General features: G+C 38.4%; 1 protein-coding gene across 1 annotated transcript in view; it reads left to right on the top strand.

The window, feature by feature from the left end:
- Positions 1 to 7,843, top strand: part of LOC121374163 (LIM domain-containing protein A-like) — a 36,227-nt gene extending 28,384 nt beyond the window's left edge. The window contains exon 2 of the mRNA XM_041501131.1: positions 5,740 to 7,843. Within this exon, the coding sequence (XP_041357065.1) occupies positions 5,740 to 7,071 (1,332 nt within the window). The 3' untranslated portion in view covers positions 7,072 to 7,843. The remainder of the gene's footprint in view (positions 1 to 5,739) is intronic.
- Positions 7,844 to 18,862: the final 11,019 nt, after the last annotated feature.

Below are 18,862 nucleotides of genomic sequence, written 5' to 3'. Positions count from 1 at the left end.
CAGCACGTCTAGTAATCTAGTAGTCGATAATAAATAGTGTTTACACAGGGACGAAAGATAGAACTGCTGACTGTTCCATCAGTTGCCTTCACCCCAGTATCAAAAATGGAGATTTAACCTATAGAATTTGATAGCAATTATTAAGAAACTTAAAAAAATAAAATTTTACATTGATATTTTTTGCCAATTTTTTTTTTGCAACTTGGTATAGGTTTAAACGTTTATGGGCCGAATTTACGAAGCCTATTATTTCTGTAAATTCGGCCTTATATGTTTTATATGAGTTTTAACATTATTCATTGTGGAATTACATGCCAGTTCACTGGTACCATTTTGTCGCAAACGGACGACTATACAAATTATGCAGTTTGTGGTAAATGGTTAACAGCGTTTGTGGTAAATGGTTGGTAAATGGTTAACAGCGTTTGTGATAAATGGTTAACAGCGTTTGTGGTAAATGGTTAACAGCGTTTGCTGTTAATGGAGTATAGTTGCAGCGCGTTTCTCACCTGACATGCTACAATACGTGTCACAATTAGCACGTGCCAGACATATAACAAAATGTAGGGTGTCGTTGAACAAAAACGTTTTTTAAATTTATTATTCCACTCTGTATCTTGTAACATTCAACACTAACAAGGGTAGTTAATATTCCACTCTGTATCTTGTAACATTCAACACTAACAAGGGTAGTTAATATTCCACTCTGTATCTTGTAACATTCAACACTAACAAGGGTAGTTAATATTCCACTCTGTATCTTGTAACATTCAACACTAACAAGGGTAGTTAATATTCCACTCTGTATCTTGTAACATTCAACACTAACAAGGGGTATTCCACTCTGTGTAACATAAGGGTAGTTAATATTCCACTCTGTATCTTGTAACATTCAACACTAACAAGGGTAGTTAATATTCCACTCTGTATCTTGTAACATTCAACACTAACAAGGGTAGTTAATATTCCACTCTGTATCTTGTAACATTCAACACTAACAAGGGTAGTTAATATTCCACTCTGTATCTTGTAACATTCAACACTAACAAGGGTAGTTAATATTATTCCACTCTGTATCTTGTAACATAAGGGTAGTTAATATTCCACTCTGTATCTTGTAACATTCAACACTAACAAGGGTAGTTAATATTCCACTCTGTATCTTGTAACATTGAACACTAACAAGGGTAGTTAATATTTAAGATGTATTACTAGTATATATTATTCCACTCTGTATCTTGTAACATTGAACACTCTGTATCTTGTAACATTGAACACTAACAAGGGTAGTTAATATTTAAGATGTATTACTAGTATATATTATTCCACTCTGTATCTTGTAACATTCAACACTAACAAGGGTAGTTAATATTTAAGATGTATTACTAGTATTTATTATTCCACTCTGTATCTTGTAACATTCAACACTAACAAGGGTAGTTAATATTTAAGATGTATTACTAGTATATATTATTCCACTCTGTATCTTGTAACATTCAACACTAACAAGGGTAGTTAATATTCCACTCTGTATCTTGTAACATTCAACACTAACAAGGGTAGTTAATATTTAAGATGTATTACTAGTATTTATTATTCCACTCTGTATCTTGTAACATTCAACACTAACAAGGGTAGGTAATATTTAAGATGTATTACTAGTATTTATTATTCCACTCTGTATCTTGTAACATTCAACACTAACAAGGGTAGTTAATATTTAAGATGTATTACTAGTATTTATTATTCCACTCTGTATCTTGTAACATTGAACACTAACAAGGGTAGTTAATATTTAAGATGTATTACTAGTATATATTATTCCACTCTGTATCTTGTAACATTGAACACTAACAAGGGTAGTTAATATTTAAGATGTATTACTAGTATTTATTATTCCACTCTGTATCTTGTAACATTCAACACTAACAAGGGTAGTTAATATTTAAGATGTATTACTAGTATATATTATTCCACTCTGTATCTTGTAACATTGAACACTAAAAAGGGTAGTTAATATTTAAGATGTATTACTAGTATTTATTATTCCACTCTGTATCTTGTAACATTCAACACTAACAAGGGTAGTTAATATTCCACTCTGTATCTTGTAACATTGAACACTAACAAGGGTAGTTAATATTTAAGATGTATTACTAGTATATATTATTCCACTCTGTATCTTGTAACATTCAACACTAACAAGGGTAGTTAATATTAAGATGTTACTAGTATATATTATTCCACTCTGTATCTTGTAACATTGAACACTAACAAGGGTAGTTAATATTTAAGATGTATTACTAGTATTTATTATTCCACTCTGTATCTTGTAACATTCAACACTAACAAGGGTAGTTAATATTTAAGATGTATTACTAGTATATATTATTCCACTCTGTATCTTGTAACATTCAACACTAACAAGGGTAGTTAATATTTAAGATGTATTACTAGTATATATTATTCCACTCTGTATCTTGTAACATTCAACACTAACAAGGGTAGTTAATATTTAAGATGTATTACTAGTATATATTATTCCACTCTGTATCTTGTAACATTCAACACTAACAAGGGTAGTTAATATTTAAGATGTATTACTAGTATATATTTTAACAGGGAATAATAGGAGGCGAACTGATAATATAATTTCCCACTTTCAGTCACAATAGTGATTATAGGCGTACGGGCACCCATTGTGTATTTGTGTGCGTGTTTGTGGGGGGTGGGGTGGGGGGGGGGAAGGCAGGTTAATTTTGCCCGAATTAAACGAAAATGCCTGAATCTGAATAACAACATTTATTCATATCGCCAAACAGCTATATAGAGTTGCATACAAGTTGCTTTTCTCTTTCGCTTATGATGGTGTTTTGTAAAAAAAATAAACAAAAAAGAAAAAGAAAACAGGAAAAAGGTAAAAAAAAAGGAAAGGAAAAAAGAGAAGAGCATACACACAAATAAAAGGGTTTTAAAGACATACAGTGTGCACAGGTCCATTGAAATGTGAAAATCACCTCTCCACGCTAGTGTTTAGCCCCATCGAGACAAGTTGACTCAGAAAACGACAAACAAGAGGAATTTGACAGTTACATAACGATTCATTGAAATTCCAGATTCCCCAGTTAAACCAGCCGAGTCACTCGGAAGGCATGCGACACACGCAACGCGACGATTCTTTTATATTTTTATCCATCCTGAAGCCTTTAGAAACCTGTTTTTTCAAAATGATGAATTTTAACTATGCCTGCGTATTTGCGTTCTATAAACGATTTCTACTGAATATTGGCCTTGAAAAGAAAAAAAATTCACAAACAGGCAGAAATAGATTTTAGCCAACAATAACACGTATGCCACCATGAGTTAAACGTAGTGTGTACAGACTTTCTCAAAAAATGAGAGAGAGAGAGAGAGAGAGAGAGAGAGAGAGAGAGAGAGAGAGAGAGAGAGAGAGAGAGAGAGAGAGAGAGAGAGAGAGAGAGGGGGGGGGCAGAGAGGCAGAGAGAGAGACACACAGACAGCCACACACAACAGAGAGAGAGAGAGAGAGAGAGAGAGAGAGAGAGAGAGAGAGAGAGAGAGAGAGAGAGAGAGACATACAGAGACATACACACATACAGACGGACAAAAGACCGAGATAGATAGACAGTTGAATACAGAAGAGAGAAAGAAATAGAAAAGAAGAGAGAGATGGACAGAAGGAAAAAGAAAAAAGGACAGCGAGAGAGGACACACAGAGAGAGAAAGAGAGAGAGAGAGAGAGAGAGAGAGAGAGAGAGAGAGAGAGAGAGAGAGGAGAGAGAGAGGAGAGAGAGAGAGGGGGAGGTGGAGAGAGAGAGAGAGAGAGAGAGAGAAAGACAGAAGAAACAAACACACACACACACACACACACACACACACACACACACACACACACACACAAACACACACAGGAAACCCGCCACCACCCACGCACTACTCTATGTTGGTGTACCTGAGATCTATGAAACAGCCGAACACCACTGAGTGTTACTGTTGGACGGCATCCCAAACGGAACAAAGAATCGGGCGAATCCCATCGTGACACAAATTTAGTCCCAGTCACTGGCGGATTACCAGCTTTGATAGCTGGCAAAGCGGTGTGTGTGGACACGTCTATCCCCGCAACATACATATCTTTGTATCACCCTGTAGACCTTTTCCTATCTGTTGACGAGAAACACTTGAAAAGAATCGGTAACATATGCGGGATTAAAATGAGAAAATGTCACAAATCAGGGAATGTTTTTTTTTTTCAAGCACGTGTTTGTTCGCGCGTGTTTTGTCATACCTAAATCTGGTTTTTATTTATCCGATCTTCCTACAGACATACATCGTGTCTTCCCGGAGAATCTTCTTGTAAATAAATATTTATTTGATCATAAACGTAAATACAGCGACAAAAGATTTTAAGTATTTTAAAACCTGTGTCACATGAAAAAAACCCATATCAGCTATCGAGATTTAAGGTTTACAAAGCTTGCGGAATTATAAGGGGCGTGATGTAGGTCAGAGATAGAGAAATCACACATGATGGACTCTGATTTGTCCCATATAAGCCAGTGTCCCATTAAAGGCCGTAGTATGTACTGCTTTATGTAAGGCAAAGCACATTTGGATGAACCCTTGCTGTTTGTTTCCGGTATGAGTAGCCATTGGCATTGTGTCTTTCTCTCAACTATAGCCATAATTTCAAATGTGTTAAGATGTCATTTAATAAATCATCCTTTCCTTTCGTTTCCAGCAAAACATTTTATTAAGGACAAGCTTAACACACCCCCCCAACCCCCCACAAACCCCCCCAAAAACACAACAACAACAAACAACAAAGACACACACCCTAAAAAAAACCCCACCCTCTTATCTACAAAACACGCTTCAAAATATATTCTTTAGCATATATTCATATATAAATTAATAATTACGTAAAATGTACTTTAATAAGACTATTTTTATTGGTTTCTTGATAGCCCTTTTCCCCCGAGTTGAATTTGAATCTACCATCAATATTTTAGCCAACAAATCATTAATTATTAATGAAATGTCATACATGTTTATTATTGAACATGTTTCAGAAACCATAACATGTATAAACTATATGTCATTTGGTATTATATATTGAGCAACACAGAAACTCCAAAAGTGCGCTCTGAAGGTTGGGATAATACAAACAACTTCATGTCATAACAGCAATTTGAATTCATATGTTGTGACATTCACTCATCGAATAACAAACGTGCATGCATTATTATTATAACAACGTGCGAGGTTTTTCAAAAATTACTAATATTTTTTTGTTTGTTATAGCAGACATAGACCTATTTGTTTGTTTCAAGCATCTTTATTCTTGTTTGTTTTGTTTTGTTTTGTTTTGTTTTGTTTTGTTATGTTTTGTTTGTTTTTGTTTTTGTTTTGTTTTTGTTTTTTAAATATATATTTTGGAGATTGATATATGCTGTGTATGCCATGGATCTGTCTTGTAAAGAAAATGTATTTGAGAGCAACAATTTTTATGTAATGAAGACATTATTTAATGTTCCTCTAGTGGTGTCATTAAACAAAATAAACTTTATTTTTGATTTAATGTCCAAAAGTAAGCCGTATAGGCAAAGCACATATGACAAAACATTCCTTTGATTCTGTATTGTGCAGAAATACGATTGTTGATTGTGGTTACGATTTTGTCGTTCATATTATCACTCTGTACTATTTCTGTTTCAGAATCTGCAGAGACGAATGTCCGTATCGTCTTTAAGATCCTCATCTACCAGTCTGGCGAAAATCTGCGAGGAGGTCAGCGAAAACGAGAACGGCGGCAGCGTAATCGGCAACAGCAACAACAACCGAGGCAGCTGCATCAGCAACAACAGTAGCTGGACGTCTCAGAGGCGTCACTCGTTTGCGCAGTCGCAGAATTCACGGAGCAGACGACCTCTGAGTCTAGCCGACTCGGATCTCCTGGAACAGGAGCTGTATAATGAGGACGAGAGACTCAAGAAGCACCATTCGTGGACCTCTCTGATGCACAGCTTCTACGGCTCCCAGCCTCAGGCCTTAGAGTCTACCCGATCAACGGAGTGTCTGAGGCGATCCAGATCTGATGACATCCCTGTCCACAACCCGAGCGGGAAGCTTGGGAGGAGTCAGTCCTTTTCTGTCGCCAGCGACAACTCAAGTCTTCACTTTCAGTTTCCGAGAGAAGCAAAGAGTTACAATAGTGAAAATATCGAACCGAAGCTGCGACGTGCTAGCATCCAGTGTGAGGCGGTGTTGTCTGGTGCCAGTGTAGACAGCAAACAGCGTGGACTCTTTAAGGACGTAGATCTGAACAGTCTAAGAGGAAACTTTCCAAACCCATTACGAGCTGTCTTAATGCAGTATGGAAACAGCCAACCACCAAGGGAGGTCCAGAAGAGAAACACCTCTGATCAAAGAGAAGCCGATTCACAATCCAGTGCTAAAGTGCCCAATTCGAAAAAGTCGGAAAGTAACCCCGTGTATGACAAGTATAAACAGCTGAATGGAACTCATTGTGATAACATACAAAATTCAACAGGTGACCGTCCCAAAAATAACAAAAATTATGATGCTAGGAATAACACTAACAAGGAATCCCGTAGCACCCATAATCACAGAGGTTCTTCGGAAACCATAGGAGGGTCATCCCGAGCATCCTTATCGAACAAGGACTTATCCTCAAAAACGCTTATTTCTGAGAACAAGGACTTATCCTCAAAAACGCTTATTTCTGACCACCGCGACAGGAATATGAACAATATAGGTCGAAGACTTAGTGTGCCTGCTACTATAACACGTTGTGACGCAATAAACAATAATACCCGTTTAAACCCTACTGCGTCGAGTGATTCCATAAACATCTCAGAAACTAGACCAAGTCTTTCACTGGATAATGTCTCGAGTATAACGAAAACGGATGGCAGTCGGGCTCGACTGCTACTGCTACAGACAATGCTGTCCATGTCAGCGGCTCATCCGAGTCCGAACATTCACGGAACAACAACGACAACAACAACGTCTGTTCCGCTGCAGTGACCGACTGCAACCACGCTGTGAACAAGGGACAAGGATGTCTCAATGCTACGCCTGTTTGCTCCACGAGTTACAGATTTGTAAAACTGATCGAAAGCATCCCCGTACAAAGTCCCGCCTCCCCACCACTAACCGTTTCGGTGATTTCAAAACGTAAACCGGAAGACGATACAAATCTTGACATTTCGTCTTACAGTGACATTGGATCGAGTTCTACAGATCACAACATTTCCATTTCTAGCTCAAACGACAACGCGTCATGCAACCGGAAAATGTTGAGCATTGCGTCAGATGAAGGTTACGTCACTTCTCCTCCCAGTTCTCCCAGGGGACATAACCGACACGGAAACAGCATAGTTTCAAACGGAAGTTGGATATCCGCCGACTTAGATGAGACGTCCGGTTTTGAATCGATCTCTACTGCAATTTGTGAGAACACGGAAAGCACGGGGGACAACATAAACTTTTCCTCGGTGCCAGAACCAATTGTTTGTAGCACACCGAAAGTTGTATCATCACAAATTGATCCTGAAAATCTGGAAAACAAATCGAAACTTCCAACAATCGACGCCCATGATATATCTAAAACCAGACCTTTTCGGCAAACGGCGGTGTGATTGGGACCCACTAGTTTGACTTTCGGTAAATAATTTGTGTTATGCATGGGTGAAAACTTTTCATTTGGATGCAGAGAACCTGTAAGAATTAAAATGTTCTACAATTCTGTGAATATAGAAGTATTGTTAGTGACATTTGTGATAAATAATTTGTTTTGTGGAAATGTTGTTGATAGTGTTTCGCTGCGTTTGTGTTTCTGCTTTGCAGAATAAACTCGCGCAAATCTATATACATCTACTTATTATTCCGTTTAAAATGTTTTTAATAATTATTTTGCATACCATTACGATGTTTTTGTGAATGTGGTTGTTGTTATAGTAACCTGATTTGAATCGATATACTTATTTTTATAATATCAGGCCCGTACGCAGAAATGTATATTGTGTGTGTGTGTGTGTGTGTGTGTGTGTGTGTGTGTGCGCGTAATCGAGTTGCTAGGGGGGTCCGGGGGTATGCCCCCCCCCCCCCGAAATGTTTTTAAATCTAGAATGCAGGAGATGCATTTTCCTGCATTCTGGGAAGTAAATTTGAAATGTTTCTTTGCCTCAAAATATGTCAAATGACTTTTCTTTCTTTTTTACATATCCAAGGACGGACCTCGAAAGACTATGGGGTGTGTGGGGGGGGGGGGGGGGTGCGGGGGGGGGGGTGCGTACGGGCCTGAATATTTTGGTACAATTCAACCCGAAATGATCGTCATACACGTGGTTAGGTTCAGGTTACGATAGGCCTTTATTTTTACTCTTTTTTTTTTCTGCAGACCTTTTTGATGTATTTTGGCCAGACCAAAGGAAGCGACCAACAATTTTCCAAAATAGTTTTTTTGTTTTAAGTGTATCTTAAACCATCAAATATCATTTTAGTTAATAATTGTGGGTTTTTGTTTGTTTAAATACACCACTAGAGCACATTGGTTATTAATAATCCGCTATTGGATGTCAAACATTTGGTCATTTTAACTCGTATGTACTCTTTAGAGGAAACCCATTTTATTTTTCCATTTGCAGCAATGGATCTTCTATATCCACTTTCTCACAGACATGACAACGCATATCTCAGCATATTATATACCAGTCGTGGGGCATTAGTTGGAACGGGAAAACCCCAATCCGAGAATGGGTCCACTAAGGTAATTCGATCCTACGACGCACGCACCCCAGACGAGCGCTCTACAAGATTGACCTATAGTCCGTCCCATCATTCTGTTAAAACGTGTTTTGTAAATAATTTCAGTTTGATTTGATGTACGAAGAAAAGAAAAAGTGTTTTGGAAATAACAAAGAAATACAATTTGTGTGTGCAACTTACAAATCAATCGGCTCGGAAATAAATAACTTGTAGTAAATTACATAGTATGAAAACAAATGTGGAACGAACTGTAGAACCCGTCCTTCGTTTGCTGATAACTTCGAATATGACCCATCAAATAATTGGTAAGGAATAACTACGCACAGAGAGGGTCAAGGACTTTCAGTGTTTTTAAAAATAATATCAGAATGTTCAGCGTTTCATTTGGATTCCTTTTGTCAGTCCAGGATAGTGATAGGAAACATAATAGGTACGTAATATCACGACGTGACCTACATAAATAAGAAATCGAAAGATGAATTTTATTTTTACTTCTTGTCTCCTAAACATTATATAGGTCTAAAGTTTAACACGATTTTAAAAAAATTACTATAGCTAACAAATTACTCCCACGATTTCAATCAGTTTTCGACACTTTCTGTAAGTTTCCTCAAACTCTGTCTTCTGAGCTGACCACACCATCGCCTACTTGTGTCAACTTCACCCACAGGTGCAGTCTCTATGTATTTCCCTGCAGCCTAGTCTTCTGCTGCTAATAAAGCTGGTCTGACCCACGGCACTAACTAACGACCGCCGGTAGTAGGGGTGTATATTAGGTAGTTACAAGTACCTCTTAACAATGCCAGAAGTAACTACTGAACACTCCTCGAAGTGGTTAGACTAAGCCCACAGATAAAAGCTGATGGGGAATGACAGGTGTATGGCACGTATAGTCACAAGAGACAAACACCTGTCGCGGTTGGAGAGACAAGGACTGGGGTGTGAAGGTGAACAGCGAAAGAAGTTGATGTATAGGAACCGGCCTCGGTGGCGCAGTGGTTAAGCCATCGGACTACAGGCTGGTAGGTACAGGGTTCGCAACCCGGTACCGGCTCCAACCCAGAGCGAGTTCTTAAGGGCTCAATGGGTAGGTGTAAGGCCACTACACCCTCTTCTCTTTCACTAACCACTAACCAACTAACAACTAACCCACTGTCCTGGACAGACAGCCCAGATAGCTGAGGTGTGTGCCCAGGACAGCGTGCTTGAACCTTAATTGGATATAAGCACGAAAATAAGTTGAAATGAAATGATGTATAGGAGGAGTTGCCAGATTAGGAAGATATGAGACGGAATTCAAAGCAGAGAAAGAAAAGGGGACAATAGGATATATTATTTAATTTTGAGCATTTTTTTGTGGTTTACTTTTATTTTTATTTTATTTTATTTTTATATTATTTTATTTTGTGCATTTTAGCGGGGTTTTGATTTTTATTATTTTATTATTTTATTATTATTATTATTATTATTATTATTATATTTTTTTAAATCTGAAGTAGTAGTCTTTAATGGACCTGCCAATAAAAATGTTTTAGATCGGTGTGTAACGGCGGAATGCTTCACATTAAGTGATGTGGGTTGGAGGATCGATCGTTCTCGGTGGATCCAACAAGTAACCACGTCTTTTAGTTGCTGCTCGGTCTATGGCACACTGTCCTGTTTATGCATTTAAAAAATCCGCTGCTCTATTCGGTAGGAGTAATCCATGAGGAGGCAGCGGGTTTCCTCCCTCCCTATCTAGACCAATTGTCAACATAAGGAGACCATTATTTTGCCATTACTCCTTACAGTTTATATTGCAGAGCTTATGAGTTTGATTTTGCTATTAACATATTTTACAATGTATATGCATATTGACGAATAAATTATATATTTGAATAGTGTTCGAGTTAAATTACTTAGCAACAGAACTTTACTTCTATATCAATACGATACTTATAGCGTTTGTAACTACTTGGTCTGTCTGTTCGGCAAGGAGGAACGGATTATCTCCCTTCATTAATATAATTTCTGTAACCCGCTCAAATGGCAATAAAAACACTTTTCTGGCTATATTTAGAACTGTCCTAGAATTAAACCTCCTGTCCCGAGTCAGGCCCCTGATCATATCAGAGACTTTACTCGTAAGAGGTGTGTTCAAAACCCCAGTGGTACATGAGCACGTAAAACTAGTTGTCCATTACCCATTGCCCTAAAATTAATCTTACCTTGCCCGCTACCGACTTGTCGGGCTGTTTGCACATGCAAGTACGGGCGACCCCCTCTCCCACCCCGTCAAACACTTTCCTGTCCTGGATGGAGGAGCCGGCGAAAGTCGACACATGCGCCCATGACAGGCGTGCGCTACAACAGCTTGCTCTGAATGTGCACATTAAACCCTATGATCATGACTACTAATCACATGGGGATCGGCGCACTGTCATTATTAGTTTTAATAATAATAATAATAATAATAATAATAATAATAATAATAATAATAATAACAATAATAATAATAATAATACTAAGAAGAAGAAGAAGAAGAAGAAGAAGAATAGATTTTTATTTCAGAACAGTGATCCATAGAACATATTTAAACATCACATACAAAACTGGTTACATAATATACAGTAGCTGGTGCCAGCGATTTACACATACATATTTGACGTACACACTTGTATAGCGCAGGTGGGCAAGTAGGCCGTTTGAGGTTGTTTCGATTCTGCTCTTCAGCGATATGCTGTTAAGCGAAGTAAAGCGCCAAAGCTTTTTACTCGATGACTGACAAACATCTTGCTGGCACTGTATGGTCGTCGTTGTCCGATCATCCATCGGTATACATATGTTAAGATCCTTCAGGTATTCTGTGTAAATTTCAACCATAATGTTTTGTCTTCTGGATCTACTACTTTAAATATTTATATATTTAACTATATGCACACTTTGAGTCAAATGGGTGGTTTGGATACACACATATTTCCTGCCCCCCCCCCCCCCCCCCAAACCCGTGATCAATTCATGCCATTATATAACAGTATACACACATATTTCCTGCCCCCCCCCCCTCCCCCCAAAAAAAACCCGTGATCAATTCATGCCATTATATAACATTAAACTGCCTTTTTATTTGCATTGGTCAGTCGTATTCACCAAGAGAAAAACATTAGCTACGCCCCACCCACCCGACTTGGTAAGTCTTCGTACATGTTTGCCACTACTAGAAGTATTAACATAGCCAGGGTTTTATGTTTGGGAGTAATGTTGCAAATTTTAAAGAAGCTAGTCAGGGGCGTCGGCAGCTGTACGGCTGGTACGGCCATGATCGAACCACGTTTTTTTTTTCTCTTCCTATGGCGCTCACATAGGAGATCTCACCATATACATTGCTTTCATGGCCGTACCAACTTTTAATTGCTTCCGACGCTCCTGCCAGATTATACCAACCTTAAGACGGTTGGTATTATACAACGCAAATCATTATGTCACAGACAAGACAGCACGTATCACAGCTTTGGAAATACCAGTCCTTAGATACTGATTCCAGCGGCAAGACCTCGATGCCTTAAGCCCAAAACACACCTGAGCTGGGTCTGGGCCTGGCGCGTGTCGTCTGTTACAGCCAGTTCACGCCAGCACAGACACGGTGTGTTCTGTCACATTCTGTTCAGTGTGTTTCGTTTTTAACTGGTTCCACACTCGCAAAACCCAGACCTAGATACAGATAGAGAAGTAACTGGGTGGCAATATGTTTTTCCTGACACCAGGTCAACACAGTTCATATACAATGGTTTCTTATATTATGTATCCTATATTATGTATCTTATACATTGTCAGTACTTTATCTATGACCAGCGATAAGCATAGCTGACCAAGCATTTCCTGAGTAGAAGCACGACCAAAAGGCCAGGGTCAAAGTGCGAGTATCTTATAGAAATACTGAATCATGTCACAAGGAAATATCTCAAGCGATTTCAGAGTGATTTAAAATTAACTGAAGCTACATTGCCTAGATATAATACGTCGATTGTAATGTATGTTCGTCTGTGTGTGTGTGTGTGTGTCTGTGTGTCTGTGTGTCTCTCTCTCTCTCTCTCTCTCTCTCTCTCTCTCTCTCTCTCTCTCTCTCTCTCTCTCTCTCTCTCTCTCTCTCTCTCTCTCTCTCTCTCTCTCTGTCGTGAACATCAGCTGACATTAGCTCACTAGATGTAACCCGTGCTTATTACGGGACAGTTTACAAACAAACAAAATCAACCAACCAAAAAACCCTAAAAAGCCAACTACGAGGCTATACACACGGCCGCCGTATAGCCACTTCTTTAAGTGACAAAGATGGCGACGTTCACTGTGGTTGTATTTGTGAATTTATCTTTGTACGCATTATTGAGCAAGGGAAGGATTTAGCTCAGTCGGTCGAGTTCTCGCTTGAGGTGCTTGAGTCGCAGGATCGAACCACCTCGATTGATCCATTCAGTTGATTGTGCAGTGCACCACAACTGGACAAAGACCGTGGTAAGTGCTTTTCTGTCTGTTGGAAAGTGCATATAAGAGATCCCTTACTGCATTAGAAGAAATATAGCGGGTTTCATCTGATGACTACGAGTCAGAATTACCAAATGTTGTGCTCAAACAAACACTATTGAACACGGTGTGTGCGTACCTGAACGCAAAAAGATACTTGCGAAATGCAGCATCGAGTAAATAAAAAGAAGGCGGTCGGGTGAGCAGATGAAAAGAAGATGAATTTAAAACTTAATAATACAGACCGAACGGGCCATGAAATTAGATCAGTCGATGTGAATTTGACATGGGTTTGGATGGAAGGATGCCACTAAGGTGAAAAATACGCAAAAAAGTAAAAATGCTAAATTTCAAATCATATGCAAACAACTCGTTTAATTATTACTTTTGTATGCTTTATACGACAATTATATATATATATATATATATATACATATATACATACATATACATATACATATACATACACATACACATACACATACACATATATATATATATATATACATATATATATATATATATATATAATAAATAATACGACTAAAGGAGTGTCTTCAAGCAACAAATGTGTATTCCAAAACTAAAATTTAAGACATATAATAATCTTCTTGAAGTAAAATATGAAATTGTTAGTCATTGAAGAATACAGAAAGCGATTTAGAATCAAAATAAATTCAGTATTAACTAAAATATGACAAATACATGTATATAACCAAAGTGTGACAAGTTTATGACCAACCATTGTAGAATGTGATAAATTAGCTTTGACATACAGAGCAAAATGTAGCCAACCCTTTGTTGAACTCGCGGTTGGACTATCTCAAAAATTGTTGATCTTTTGCTCCACTAATAGTACTGTAGGTGGCGGTACACTAAATCAAGAACTTCCGTATCATGGTTCAAATATTTATAACGTAAAACAACTGCTGCTTTGAGTGGTAGCAATAATTTATGTGGCTGTGGTAGTGACTGTCGGTAAATACTATTATCTATTCGCAGTAAATTAATACAGGTTTAATCTAGTGTACAGTTGGTTTACAGCGTACACGAGACATTGAAACCAGTGTAAGTAAAGACATTGCTACTTTGATTTGTAGCAATAATTTATGCGACTGTCGCAAAGTTATGTCCCTAAATACCATTTTTATCTATTCGCAATAAATTAATATAGGTTTATCTAGTGTACAGTTGTTATGTAGCGCACACTAGACATTGAAACCTGTGTAGTCAGACATACCTGCACCTACGCTCCCCCCCCCCCCCCCCCGATGATGGGTTAATCAATGTGCTCTACTGGTGTCTTTAAACAAAACAAAAACTTTAAATATCTCTCCCCCGGGAAAAAAAGTAAAGTTAAAGTTTGTTTTGCAAGTAAGGTTTTGATTGGTGGACATGAGCTCCAACTGGCTGTCTTTAGATCCACATGTAATAGTGGAGCTAATTTTAATTAGATTGGCTCAGATCACCGTGGATACGAAGAATACATACAACAAATACCTTTTAAAAATACATGCTACACAGAATGTTATTTATAAAATGCTATTTCGTACCGTTTCATATATCAGAAAATGACTATTTTGATTACATTGTGTATTATCCGTGTTTACACGGACTCTAGTGTGTGCATACATGTGACGTAAGAACCCAGTTACCCAGAATGACGTAAGAACCCATTTACCCAGAAATCTACAGCAGGATACGCTAATGAGAGATCAATACGCCAATGTATCCATGTGTATAGTTGTCCGCTTATTACAATAATCCATAGTCTTCGTTAAGGGAGCATTATGACTACCGACTGCCAGCACAAAGTTGCCTCGTTTCTGCTGTCACGACTTCTACGACTGCCCAGTTTCTAGTGTAATCGCTATTACAGTTCCATTTTCGTCGTGTATACAGCACACGTAACACAGCTCCTACGACCGATTAGTTTTTACTTTGAGCGCACTTCGTCGTGACAGTTGACAGTCTGACACTAGCATTAGTTGTTGATCATATACAAGTGACACATGCTCTACATTAATGAATGTTTATTTACACATACACAGGCTTCTCTTATCGATTAGCAGCAAAGAATCTTTTATATAACTGCGTCACAGAAAACAAAGAAGGAAATTTTTATTTAAAGACGCACTCAACACATTTTATTTACGGTTATATGGCGTCGGACATATGATTAAGGACCACACATATATTGAGAGAGGAAACCCGCTGTCGCCACTTCGTGGGCTACTCTTTTCGATTAACAGCAAGGGATCGTTTATATGCACCATCCCACAGACAGGATAACACATACCGTGGCCTTTGGTATACCAGTCGTGGTGCACTGGCTGAAACGAGAAATATTCCAGTGGGCCCACCGACGGGGATCGATCCCAGGCAGACCGCACATCAAGCGAACGCTTTACCACTGGGCGGGATGTAGCCCGGTGGTAAAATGCTCGCCTGGTGCGCGGTCGGTCTAGGATCGATCCCCGTCGGTGGGCCCATTGGACTATTTCTCGTTTCAGCCAGTGCAACACGATTGGTATATCAAGGGCCGTGGTATGTGCTATCCTGTCTGTGGGATAGTGCATATAAATAAATGAATGACTGAATAATAAAAATATATCGGCTATTGAGTGTCACAAAATGGTAAATATAAAAAGATGCATATAAAAGATCCCTTGCTACTAACAGAAAAATGTAGCGGGTTTCCTCTCTAAGACTATTTGTCAAAATTACCAAATGTTTGACATCCAATAGCCGATCATTAATAAAACAATGTGCTCTCGCGGTGTAGTTTTTCTAGTTGGAACGGGAAATAACCACGTGAGTGCACGTGTGTTTACGTATCACACCAATATTGATTATACCTTGGCGACAGTACACACGTATAACTAAGTACTGTACTTTATTAAATTATTAACAATAGGTTTAATATTATACCTTATTAGAAGATAATAATCTTTGTGACATGATTTAAGAAAAGAAAATTGACACTTCACACCTGCAACATTAATACTTCTTTCTTTTAACTTTATTAACATGCCTATATCCAAAACGGTTTCAGGCACGTGTTTAATACTTCAACCTCCAATCTAATTAAAATTAGCTCCACTATTACATGTGGATCTAACACCAGCCAGTTGTAGCTCATGTCCATCAATCAAAACCTTACTTGCAGAATCCTGCCAGTGATTTAAAACTAACAACACTGCGTAGTCCCCAATGTCCAGGTAACATTTCGTCTGTAAATAATAATTTAAATATTGACCAATCACACTTCGCCTTTTATAACGTTATTTGGGAGCATACAAATTCTAAAAATATCGGGCGGGTCTATTTTAGTGGCCGCAGTACAGCGAACCATATCAATACGTACGGGGTGGGTTATCAGTCTTCAATTTTACATTAAAAATTATTTATTTATTTATAAAATTAAAAAAAACTAAATCAGTCTTCAGTTTTACATTACAAATTATTTATTTTATCAAATAAAACATGTTTTAAGGCATTCGTAATTCACACGAAACATGTCGTATACCCTCAGGATAATTCGGAATGTTTTCAAATTATTTTTAAATCACTGGCAGGATTCTGCAAGTAAGGTTTTAATTGGTGGACATGAGCTCCAACTGGCTGTCTTTAGATCCACATGTAATAGTGGAGCTAATTTTAATTAGATTGCTTCAACCTCCTTCTTTGAATGGGTAATTTAGGGGAGGCAACTCTCGTCAGTATAATATATATATATACAGCGGACTCTGTCTAAACCGAAATAGTCCGGTTTACAAAGAGGACCGGTTTAGATAGAGTTCATCCAGAGTGATGGTTCTTGAATGATCGACAACTCGCGATCAACAATGACATTTGAACCCATGGATGGTTGGAAAACACAGTCATACAAGCCAGACTTGCAATCGATTATTTCACAGACATAAACAATATACCTAAAAGGACATTCCTGAGTTTGCTGCAATTTTTAAGATGTTATCCACTAACAGAGACTTTTTAACGATTGTAATTACATATCAAATATATATTTCTGCATAAAATATTAGTGGCTGCTTATTAAACGTGGTCGTTCTAATATTTGTACTAGGTTAAATTTCATTTTATTTCCTAAAACATTATTTATTCGACGTACGAAATTATTTGAATACAAAATCCAGATATAACGGCCTACCGCAATAAGTGTAAACTTCACACGAGTGTGATTACATTTTGTATTTGATCTTGCGACGGCGTCCTGATTACTCGGCAAGTGACGATCATTGTTTTACTAATTAAGCAGCCAGTCGTTCAGTCAAATCCTAATCCGGTGTCGACAGAGGTAATTAATGCATGAACGGTTCTTTCGTTCTTGATTTTTGATCCAGAGTACGGAGTAGACCGAGTATGTCATGTCCTGTCATAGGGTTTTACGTGCACATTCAGAACAAGCTGTTGTAGCGCACGCCTGTCGTGGGCGCAAGATCCGTCCATGACAGGAAAGGTGGGGGGAGGGGAGAGGAGGGACCGCCTGCACTGGCAGGTGCAAGCGAGCACCAGCAGCCCGATCAAATCTGGCGGGTGGGGGTGATGGTGATGGTGATGCTATGGAATTTGAATGGAGCAGTTAAATGCCAAAGAGAAAAGGGTGCGCAATTTTGATTGAGGGAATTTGGCGCAATTTTGAACGGTCGGTCGAAAGGTAAATGGCCGAGCTAATATAGGTTTTGATATTAGTGAATCGAGAGTAGCTCGTTAATTTGAGACCTTTACGATGCTGTGGTGTCTCCCTAGGTTGCCCATAGACCGAGTAGTATACCTAAGAGATAAACGGTAGCTGGCGGGGATTTAGAAATGGGCCGGTTTACGCAGAGATCCGGATTACACAGAATCCACTATATATACATACATATATAAATTCGCCGATGATAATGTTTTATGAATTAGTTTTTTCATAGGGTTTTTTCCCAGACCCAGGATTTTAACAAAATGTCCAGACTTTCATTACAGTCTGTTTATTTGGGTGAGACTTTTGATAAAGCTTTCATTTTAAAGTTTTATAAGCGCGAGACGAGATCTGATGCACACTGCCACTGATGCCTACAGTCTGTCACGGCACGGTGTAAACTGCTGACTACGCGATACTCAGATATTCACACTGAGCAGAATAGGCCCATTTTTGTAGGGGGAACAGGTTGAGTTTTGCCCGAATTAAACATATGTACCCGAATCTAGATCACAACGTTTATTCATATCAGCATTACTGCCAAACAGCTATGTACGTAGGGTTGCAAACAAATCGTCATGCATTTTCACATGGGTTACAACTAATAGTGTGGGTAAAATAATGAAAATACATGATGAAAAGTGTTCAAGCCAGCTCATTTTGTCCGAATTTCTCTATTGTTTTTGCCAAATTTCAGATTATCTTTTCTCCAGGACGGGGTGGGGTGGGGTGGGGTGTTGCTCCCCCTCCCCCGTCTCGTACGCTTATTCTAATCAGCGTCCGGCCTTCGCCACTTCAACTACATATACATGTAGTATAACCTTTATAGAAGATTAAAACACATCCACC

Source organism: Gigantopelta aegis, chromosome 6 (genome assembly GCF_016097555.1).
Source record: "Gigantopelta aegis isolate Gae_Host chromosome 6, Gae_host_genome, whole genome shotgun sequence".
NCBI lineage: Eukaryota > Metazoa > Mollusca > Gastropoda > Neomphalida > Peltospiridae > Gigantopelta > Gigantopelta aegis.
The sequence above is the reverse complement of the archived record's forward strand: the minus strand, read 5'-3'. Positions and strand labels throughout refer to the sequence as shown.